Raw genomic sequence first — 11,807 nt, forward strand, 5'->3', positions numbered from 1 at the left:
TGTAATATACAAAAATAGGTATTGGTTTTTACTCTCACTATTTAGGTTAATTAAATGATTTTATAGAACATTTACATTGTATTCTGCAACAAATGTACATATAAAAATACAGTTTTCTCACTGAGAATACTTACATTGTAATGTACAAAAATGGGTATAGCTTCTAATCTCACAATTAACTTTATATAAACAGTGCATTACATTTTGCAACATATATACAAACAAAACACTCATAGTCACAGTAATGAGGCATTTGTCAGAAGTTCCCAGTATCAGATTATAAATCATATATTTACATTGTATATTTTTTATAATTACTATGTGACTTGATAATTTCTTTCTTTGAAGATAATCTGCTGATGCTGTTACATCTACTTCTATGAACAATATTGTTTTACTTAAATCCATGAACTGTATCACAATTCAAGAGTTCCTGAATAACTCACCACTGTAGTTTTAATATAAAACACACTTTTGATAATAACATTGTTATTACATAAATGACATAATAATATATTCTAACAATATATGTAAAAACATATTGTAATAATGTAATTAAATAGCTGCTATGAGTGCAGGTAAAGCAAAAGTATTCCCATGTAGTAGGTAAAAAAAAAGTCTGTGGATTTACTGCCAAGGTCTCCAGATATTCCTGGTGCTCAATAGGGCAGTGTGCTTGGAGGGTATGGGGCTGTGAGACATCATGACAAAACAGACATCTTCTGATAGAGACTGTGCCTTCTGGATATGATGCAACAGGTTGACTTCAGTTTCTGGCTGTGTCTGCAGGGAGAGGAAGTTCAGAGAGTCCTGGAGACATCTAGAGTGACCTTCTCTGTAGGACTGGCTGGGTGATGGTGCTGCTATAAATAAAAACAAAAATAAAACACATTAGGTTTGTACACATTATTATTGTTAAGTTATATCAGAAAAAAAGTGAACAAAAAAACAGAAAAACAAAACTAAACACTATACTTACATTTAGCAGCCAGATGCTGTTGCAGGAAGCTCACTGTCATCTCCAGGATATCAGCCTTCTCTGGTTTGGATGGAAGTTGCTGTTTCTGAAACTCTTTCTCCAGCAATATCCTGAGCTGCTCAATGCTGCTGTTAATACGATCTCTCCTCATCTTCTCAATCACTGGCTTCTTTAGCTGGGAGAAAATACAAGATTTTATGAGTATGATGGTGTACAGAATATATCTTATACAAAGCATTTCAAGCCCCAAATCAAATTTCCTCTTTAAATGTGTATGGGGGTGGGATGGGGGGTATAATATACTGGGATCAGTTGAGGTTACAAATAATTTTAATGTTGCCAGTTTAAATTTTTAAACTTTTGCTTGATACCCAAGACAGCGTAAAACAATTAAATTTGTCATAAACATATGTCACCAGCCAAATGTCAAATAATGCTTACCTTTCTAAGAATTTTTCCTTCACTGTTGCAATGAGCACTTTTCATGGTAAGGATACAAGGAGCCATCCTGTTCAGTAAGTGTACAACAGTCATTCAAGAGAAAAGCTGCCACTACAGCAAATGACCCCTCTATATATAGTGCTCCCTGTGCATAATTAGGTGTGAGGAACTGGCTGTGCAGAGGTTCCCACACTCAACAGCCAATCACAGCTCTAGGATGGACAATAGAAGTGTGTCCCATTATATGGGGACATCTGGAGTTTGTGATACAGCAGAATAGTATAGAAGGCAGGGGGCAAGCTGTGGGATGGAAGTAAAGTGTGGGAAAGACATATATCAAAATGCTATTAAGATGCATAATGAAGATCTTAACAAATTAGATGTATATAACAAATAAAATACCTGTTCTGGGGTATCAAATAATCTTTAATGAATTAAAAATATTGTCTAAAAACCTACTGCAAAGCCAGTAAGCAATTGTTAGAAACCATGCAAAAAAAGGTAACACACAACTGTTTGTTTTTGCTCACATTTGTTCGCAAACATAAATGGTATTGCAAACAAATCTACAATGAACAGCAGCAAAAAATGTTCCTGGATTAAAAAAAAAAAAAAAAAAAGATAAAAAAGAAAAAATATTAGTAATAAATTTGCAATGTGCATGAGTGCATTTACATTTTAAACATAAGTGTTTTTGCAATATAATTCCTTTAGCAAAATACTTTTAAAAGTTATTACTGTTTTGAGGAAGCATATTCACATATGCTGGGAGTTCCTCAGGCACCAGAATTCAAGCATGATACCTTCTCAGAGAGTCAGCAGTTTCTTGTATGACACAAATGAATTCTTCACTGATGCAATACACACCTCGACCAGCTCTCTGAACAGGCATGGTATTTGAATCCTGATAATCTAGTCACACGTAGCATATGTGCATATGCAACTGAAAAAAAAATCTAAAAAAATATTGCAAAAAGATATTGCATTTCACATTCAAATGCATTCCTGTATATTTCAATTTGGACTTTTCTACCCCTTGTAATGTCCTTACAAAACAAAACAAAAATAGTCATTTATAAGAGAGAGGTTACCTCAATTGTTGATAACAGTTGCAGTTGAGAGTACAATGGGATTGTTTTGTCCTGTTACTGTCCGCTCAAAGACTACAGCATCAAAAGAAGAGGGAGATAATTTGCTGTATCTTTATACTGAGTTTGTGATGGCAAAGGATGGTTTCTAAAGCTGCTTAACCCTTTGAGTGCTAACGACGGCTCGGAGCCGTCGCAAATTGTCCCAGTCAGGTGCTGACGATGGCTCAGAACCGTCGCTAGCACTTAACCACCTTTAGGGCAATCTGGGGGCTCCCACATACTCCCACCCAGCAATCTGGCCTGAATAGTGAGAGGCATCGCCGGGGTTTCCCGATTTGCGCAGTGACATCATGCGCAATGACGTGATGACGTCACCAAGCAACTTTATTTAAAATTAACAATGGACAATATAGGGAAATGGGGGCATGCTGCTTAGAAGCCTGTATCTCAGACATCTAAGCAGCTACAGACCCCCAAGATCCACCGTTGGGAAGGTAATCGCCTAACCTTTCCAACTGTATAAGTCTTGGGGATCTAGAAAAAAAGTATAATAGCAAATCCAGCTTAGCACCCAGGTGGGAAATGGCTTAGCAGCCAAAGAGTTAAAGGGATATGGAACCCAAAAAATATTTTGTGATTCAGACAGAGCATACCATTTTTAAAAAAGTTTCTAATTTACATCTATTATACAATCTGCTTTACTCCCCTAATATTCTTTTTTGAAGAGATACATAGATAGGCATCTGGATCACTATATGGCAAGACATAGTGCTGCCATCTAGTGCTCTTGCAAATGAATAAGATTGTTGCAAAACTGCTGCCATATAGAGCTCCAGAAATGGAATGGCTCCTAAGCATATGCCCCTACTTTTCAACAAAAGATACCGAGGGAACAAAGAGACATTGATAATAGAAGTAAATTAGAAAGTTGTTTAAAATAGTATATGTCATTAATCAGGAACTTGCATTTTTCCACAATGGCACCCTTAGTGAACACTAATGACTGTCAATCAATAAACATCGGATCTGGTACACTAAATAAAACAAACATACAAATCTTACCTTACATCACATTTCTTTTGTCTCCACAGCCAATCAGAAACATTGACCAATAGCAACATAGCCTCTATAAGTGAGTGCTTCCATTTATAGCAGGTTAATGAGGTAATAGAGTACATGTGTTTGTGTTGTAACTGCATAGAGTGATGTTTATTTTAAATAAAATACTGTACATTATGAATGTAATTTGCTGATAGGTATACATTAGTACTGTATTGATATCTGTATTGATTTTGCATCTGGCAATATATTGAAGATCTGTTTTATTCATGTTTTTGCATTTGCAAATGAATGATGATGATGATATATTGAGGGCTGACCTGGTGGAATTATCGTAAAATACATTAAAAAAAGGTGCGAGTGGTGAGATGTCTCCTATTGAAAGCAATAGAGATTGCTGGAAAAGGACACTTCAGACCGGGGAGCGAAGTTAGTGGTGAGCAGGGGGCACACTTTAAAAATTAAATCCTGCAGCCAATCTAAATCTCATTATGCTGCTTTATGTATAGCATCTTACGATTGCCTATATTTTTGTATGCATGTGTTTATCTATTAGGATTATAAGTACCGTCAGTGTTCTGAGAAAAGCTCGCCATTTTTTAGTTGGCAAGAAAAAACTGTGAGATCTGTAGTGCGAAAATCTTTACAGAATTACGCTGGGATTAGAGAGACAATTTCATATACAGCCATGGAACACCCATGTTCAGCATTTTTTGCACATCCAGTGTACTTATATTGCTATTTACAATGTGCATAGTTAATACGACTTATTCCTGTGTAATTTAAATTAAAATTTTACATTTTTGATAATAAAGTTTTTTGGTGAACAATTTAGTTATGATTTTTGCTGTACATTAATAATACAATTTCCCCCCTGCTTATTTTTGTGCGAATGGTTTAATTATTTTGTATAATATTTGAAATACAAATTTTATTGTGCACTTTTCATACAATATTGCAGTATACACACCCTGTTTTCAGGGTAATATGTGGCATTAGATCATTCCACCTTTCCTTGACCCTACAACACTGTCTACTGATTCTTCCTGATCTCCCATTGCTCTCTTCAGCCTTTCCTTGACCCTACAACACTGTCTACTGATTCTTCCTGATCTCCCATTGCTCTCTTCAGCCTTTCCTTGACCCTACAGCACTGTCTACTGATTTTTCCTGATCTCCCATTGCTCTCTTCAGCCTTTCTTTGACCCACCAATACTGTCTACTAATTCTAAATGATCTCCAGTTGCTCCCTCCAGCCTTTCCTTGACCCTACAATACTGTCTACTGATTCTGTCCTTGTAATTCTCCTTGATCTCCTGATGCTAACTTCTGCTAGTTTTTTACTCAATTTCCCTCTGAACTGTCCTGCTTATATAGCTTATTGTATTCATGCTTTCCCTGTTGCTGTTGGTGGGTCACCTCCTAATACTGATTCATGGACCTATGGTTGGGTTGTTCCCAACAGCACCTGGATCCAATTCCACAGTGACAATCTGAATTGTGACAAATAATAATAATACTACTAATAATAATACATTTGGCTTAAACTGTCCATTGGATGAAAAGTCACAATGACTATTTACTAACGCAAGTTGGTTACACAGTCACATACTACAACAATCTCACATAGCTCATGTAGATAAACCACAAAGGAATTACAGGTGTCAGTTGGGACCAGTAAATACGGTATATTTGCATAATCAACAAACACATGATAAAAAGACAATGCAATAGCACTTAGTCTGAACTTCAAGGGAGTAGTAGTTTTTTTCTGACAAATTTCAAAGTTATCTCTATGTTCACTCCCACTGCATCATGTGACAGCCATCAGCCAGTCACAAATTTGTATACTTATATTAGGTAAATTCTTGCACATGCTCAGAAGCAGCTGGTCTCTCAAAAAGTGTAAATATAAAAAGATTATGTACATTTTGCTAATGGAAGTAAATTGGAAAGTTGTTTAAAATTGCATGCTCTATCTGAATCATGAAAGTTTAATTTTGACTTGACTGTCCCTTTAACGCAGTTCGAACATAGAAAGGAAATTAATTACAATTGCTAAATGAAAATGAATGTGGCTAGTAAGTCAGTTCTAACTTTGAATCAACTGAAAACAAGAAAAACTGTTCTAACTTTGAATCAACTGAAACCAGCAAAACTGTCTTTGAATATTTTAAAGTCAGATTCAAGTAACTTGAAACGGAGTAAACGGCCAATCAAAATCAAGTTAATGTGAGTCATCAGACAGCTGGTTCAGTTCCAAATCAATCCAGATGTTTTTTTTTTCTTTTTTAAATTATTGATTTATTGTTGATACTGTAAATTATGACTTTTTATCAAAAAGTCTTTGTGAATAGACCCTTCACCTATTTAAAGATTTTCCCCCCCAATTACCATGGAAATAATTTATTTACATGTTATTAAGCAATAAAAAAAATATATAAACCCTCCCCCCAAAAAAAACAAAAAACAAACAAATACCCTTACAAATTTAACACACTTAGGGCTAGATTTATTAAACCTTAGGCGGACAGGGACACGTATACGCGCCCCTGTATGCCTCAGCTCGCCTGTGGCGGGGCGAAATTACCCGCAGGTATTCGCCATTGCACACAAGCGCAATTTTGTGCTTGCGTGCAATCCCGCCCCCTGCCCGCGCACAGCCAATCAAGCGCGGGCAGGAGCTGTCAATCTCCTCGGTCTGACTAGACCGAGGAGATTGAATTTCGCCACCTTAGAGGTGGCGAAAAGGTTAGGGAAGCGGCAGTCTGGTGACCGCTGCTTGATAAATTACGGCGAGCAAGTTCTTGTGAGAACTTGCAGCCGTAGGGCTTTAATAAATCTAGCCCTAACTCTTGAGAGCAATGGTTTAAAAATCTCTGCTTGTGTCTATGCACATGCCTTGAAAGTATTTCCATATACCAGTTAATGGAAGAAAAATATATAATATACTTTTTAAAAAAATATATGAAAATGCACGATCATTGCAAAGGTAATGTTTCTGTGCTCATAAGCCAATGTATGAATATAGCAATATGAGAGTTTCAATTTAAATTTAACTTTAAACTACAAATTTAATTGATCTTACATAGTAGAATATTTTTTTTTATTACAATTTTACACACACAAATCTTGGGCAAACTGATAGTACAAACAATTTTATTATAAGTTCTTTTCTCAAAGATATCAAAGGATTGTTTTGTAAAAAAATACAATTGTTAATTCTTCTTTTGTAACTTGTAAGAGAAATCTGTATCCGTCAATTTGAACCAACTGTGTCTGCTAAAGTAACTATTCTCTTTTTTCTTAGCACAATGCAAATGTATGCTCAACGAAATTATTGAAGTTTCCCACAGTTAGGAGCTTACAGAACAAAAACAAGTGTGTCTCACTAAACTTTATTATAGAACAAAGGATCAGCTGGAAAATAGGTTGCAAAGTACAGAAAAAAGGAAGCCACATTTATGGGGGAAAAAAAACAAACTACAAAAAACTTCACATAATGTAACAGAGGTTGTGAACTAAATGTGTTTTAATAGCATGTTTTACATTTTGTAGGATTTGTGTGGATTTCAAAGCTGGGCACACGTACACCATCAGGTCTTAAAAGGACACTGAACCCAAATTTTTTATTTTGTGATTTAGATAGAGCATGCAATTTTAAGCAACTTTCTAATTTACTCCTTTTATCAATTTTTCTTCATTCTCTTGTTATCTTTATTTGAAAAAGAAGGCATCTAAGCTAAGGAGCCAGACAATTTTTGGCTCAGACACTGGACAGCACTTGTTTATTAATGGGTGAATTTATCCACCAATCAGCAAGAACAACCCAGGTTGTTCACCAACAATGGGCCGGCATCTAAACTTACATTATTGCTTTCAAATAAAGATACCAAAATTGGGTTCAGTGTCCCTTTAACTCAAGATACAATATTATTATTTATTAGGAGTAACTTGTGACATATGAGACATTTTCCTCATTCGAAACCCACATGATTCGCTTATTCTCTCCTCTTTCTATACGTGTCACAGTCATATACCATCCTCCTGGTTCCTCAACTCAATTTCTAGATCACTTGGTTGCATGGCTACCTTATGTCCTTTCCTCAGACACCCCTTCCCTCATTCTTGGTAACTTCAACATCCCTCTTGACAATCCCACTGCCTCCTCTGAAAAACAACTTCTGCAACTCACTTCCTCTTTTGGTTTGTCACAATGGACTGATTCTCCCACTCACAAAGATGGTCACTCCCTTGACCTGATCTTTAGCTATCGATGCACCCTCTCAAACTTCACAAACTCCCCCTTTCCTCTTTCTGACCACCATCTCCTTACTTGCAACATATCATCCCTCCCTACAACTCTCCCTCCTTCTGCTCCTCACACCAAACTTCACAGAAGCATTACGTCATTAGATCAACAACAGCTAATTCCCTCAAACCTCTCCTCTCATCCTTCTCCTCCTTTTCATGCCCTGACCAATCTATCTGCCACTATAATTCCACCCTTACATCCGTCCTTGACAATCTCGCCCCTCTTACCATAGCTCGGAAATCAAACACTCATCCTCAGCCCTGGCATACTCCTCTGACACGATACCTACGCAGATGTTCCCGTACTGCTGAGAGGCACTGGAGAAAATCTAGGAGTTCAGCTGATTTTCAACATTACAAATTTATCTTGAACTCCTACTACTCTGCTCTTAATTTCCATAAGCAACACTACTTCTCTACTCATATCTCTAATCTTTCTTCAAACCCAAAACGTTTGTTCTCCACTTTCAATACTCTTCTCCGCCCTCCCCCACCTCCTAATACAACTTCTCTGTCAGCTCAAGACTTTGCCAACCACTTCAATAACAAAATAAACTCCATCAGAAATTAAATCAGCTCTCAACGTAATTCCATTCTCTCACCCCCTCAAATGCTCTCAATCAACCACAACCCACATAACCTTAAACTTAGCTCATTCTCCCCTGTTACTGAGGAAGAAGTTTACGGCACTTATACTGCACTCTCACCTCACTACCTGTCCCCTTGACCCTATCCCCTCACAGCTACTCCCCTCCCTCTCTGCGAACCCTTACCCCTATAATCACACACACTTTCAACCTCTCCTTCAGCACCGGTATATTTCCCTCATCGCCGAAACATGCACTGGTCACACCTATCCTCAAAAAACCTTCCCTTGATCCTACCTCCCCATCCAACTACCGCCCTATTTCCCTCCTCCCTTTTGCATCAAAGCTTCTCAAAAAACTAGCTTATGCACACCTATCCCATTTCCTTACAATAAACTCCCTCCTTGACCCATTGCAATCTGGATTTCGTCCCCATCACTCCACAGAAACAGCAATTGTTAAGGTTACCAATGACCTACTTACAGCAAAATCAAAAGGCCACTTCTCTCTGCTTATTCTCCTTGATCTGTCCGCAGCCTTTGACACTGTTGACCACCCTCTCTTGCTCCAAACCCTCCAATCCTTCGGCATATGTGACACAGCCCTCTCGTGGCTCTCTTCCTACCTGTCAAACCGTACCTTTAGTGTAGCCTTCTCTGGGGCCTCCTCTGCCCCGTCACCACTTTCTGTCGTAGTACCGAAAGGCTCTGTCCTCTGTCCCCTTCTCTTCTCAATCTACCAATCTACACTTCATCACTAGGTTCCCTAATAAAGTCCCACGGTTTACAATATCATTTGTATGCCGATGACACCCAAATCTACTTCTCTGCACCAGACCTTTCTCCGTCCTTGCTAACCCATGTCACTAACTGTCTTTCTCACATCTCCAACTGGATATCCTCTCACTACCTCAAGTTAAATCTCTCCAAAACTGAGCTCCTTATTTTCCCCGCTTCTTCAAAACTCCCCACCCCTAATCTCTATATAACTGTTGACAACTCCATCATTAATCCTACCACGCATGCCCGATGTTTCAGGGTCACATTTGACTCAGATCTTTCTTTCACTCCTCACATTCAGTCTTTGGCTAAAGCCTGCTGCTTCCACCTTAAAAACATCACTAAAATTAGACATTTCCTTACACAAGACACAACTAAGATTTTAATCCACTCTCTCATCCTCTCCCGCCTCTATTACTGCAACTCTGTCCTCTCTGGTCTCCCCACCTACCACCTAGCTCCTTTACAATCCTTAATGAATGCCTCTGCCAGACTCATCTTCCTTACAAGTCGCTCTTCATCTGCTGCACCTCTGTCAATCTCTTCACTGGTTTCCTCTTGCCTCTAGGATCAAACACAAAATTCTCACTCTGACATACAAAACCCTCAACTGCACTGCTCCCCCCTATATCTCAGACCTTGTCTCCAGATACTCTCCCTCCCATCCCCTTCGCTCTGCTCACAACCTCCAACTCTCCTCCTCTCTTGTCTCCTCATCACACTCCCGTTTCTCCAGACTGGCTCCCATCCTGTGGAACCCTCTGCCTCACTCCACAAGACTCTCTTCTAGTTTTAAAAGCTTCAAGTGCTCCCTAAAGACTCTACTGTTCAGGGATGCATACAACCTACGCTAACCTTTCTTTATACCAGTTCCTCTCCTCCATTGCTATCCCCTGAACCCTCCTAGCAGGTAAGCTTAAGAGTCCAGCTGTTTGTTGATCACCTTCTCAAGAGCTGACTACAACAGTGCAACTCTTGGCAGGGCCCTCTACCCATTTGATCCCTATAACTGTTTTTTTTGTACTCCGCCTTTGTTAATAGTGCTGCAGAATCTATTGGCGCTCTACAAATAACCGATAATAATAATAATAATAATAATAAAGTACCTACAGTGGTATTATAGTGGTGGATATACAGGTTACATTTTGTTCATGTGCACTCTTTTCCATGTCTGCAGAATATTTTTAAGCTTGTCGAGTCTAGAAAAATTTTCTTCTGTGCAGTGTGCTCTAGTTTATCATATACAGAAGTCGCTATATGTACAATGAATTTATGGATACGAGTGTGTGTCCGGGCAAATATTACCCAACAGATGTGCATATACAGACATCAGTATAGAAGCATATATCCCATACCAATGGAGTTTTCAATTATTTGTGCACAAGTGCCAAATGTTCAGAGATTTATGATGTTTGGAAAGATGTTTCTTTGTATAGTGTGTTTTTCATCCCTACAACAATATTTGATATTTGGTCTATATACTGATGTTTTGTATGCGTATAACAAGATTGTGGATACGGATGTGTGTCCGTGCAAGTATATTGTGCAGATTAACTTGCATTTATAAACATCAGTATATCGACACGTATTCCATAATTGTTTATTTATAAATTGTGTCAATATGCAGTATTTGTCAATACGAATATGGCTCTGTAGCTTTGATTTATTATGAAGGATTTTCCAGATTTCCCTGTGAGCCTGTACCCCTGGAACTGTCGGATGGTGACGTCACTACTAACGGAAGCAGAGGTGAATATGCTGAGTCTATGCTAGAGCCGTGGTAGCGGGAGACGCTGAAGTAAGTTGCATCGGTCTGGGGCAACAGAGTCCTAGCTTACCGCTTGAGGCCAAAAGCTGTGAATGACAGGCGTACCTAAGGTCTGTTTAGTGATATACATGTCACTGGAGCAGTTTGATACATCCGACTGCACTTTTTGGGTTTACTTGTTTGTTTTCTTTAAAATTAGTTAGTGCATCTGTTCAGATAGAATATCCGTGTTTTTGTCACAAATTCACATTCATAACGAAACAGATACATATTTTTACAACACATCAAAGTGAAAAAAAACTATTTATAATGTACCATGTTTTTTTTTATAACTTAAAAAAAGATATAGGCCTCTAGTTATGAAGCTGTCTACTTACCTGCATTCGCCGGCCCAATACGCTCGCCTAAGCTAGCCTACCATCGCCGCCGCGGACCTGAATACGCTCGCCAAAGTTATCAATAAAGCTGTCAAAAAGCCGCGCACCAAGTACGGGGCGATGAGCAGCGAACTGTGATAGTTATCAATCATCAATCTTGCTGCTCTTCGGCTTTTTTACAGCTTTATTGATACCCCTGTCACTAAGCACTCACACTATACTATACTGTTCTACCCCCTATACCGGCGCCCCCGGAGCCCCCAGCAACGAAATAAAGTTATTAACCCCTAAACCGCCGCTCCTAGACCCCGCCGCAACTATAATAAATATGTTAACTCCTAAATCACTGCTCCCGGACCCCGCCGCAACTATAATAAATATGTTAACCCCTAAACCGCCGCTCCTAGACCCC

General features: G+C 38.6%; 1 protein-coding gene across 1 annotated transcript; it reads right to left on the reverse strand.

Moving 5' to 3' along the window:
- Positions 1–271: 271 nt before the first annotated feature.
- LOC128638811 (transcription factor HES-5-like) lies at positions 272–1,486 on the reverse strand. The gene is made up of 3 exons (XM_053690950.1): positions 1,421–1,486; positions 980–1,154; positions 272–863 (listed from the first exon to the last, which is right to left on the reverse strand). Exons 1-3 carry the CDS (start codon positions 1,484–1,486, stop codon positions 628–630), a joined length of 477 nt encoding a protein of 158 aa, XP_053546925.1. The 3' UTR covers positions 272–627.
- Between the last annotated feature and the right edge of the window lie 10,321 nt (positions 1,487–11,807).

This window comes from Bombina bombina, chromosome 8 (genome assembly GCF_027579735.1).
Source record: "Bombina bombina isolate aBomBom1 chromosome 8, aBomBom1.pri, whole genome shotgun sequence".
Taxonomy (NCBI): domain Eukaryota; kingdom Metazoa; phylum Chordata; class Amphibia; order Anura; family Bombinatoridae; genus Bombina; species Bombina bombina.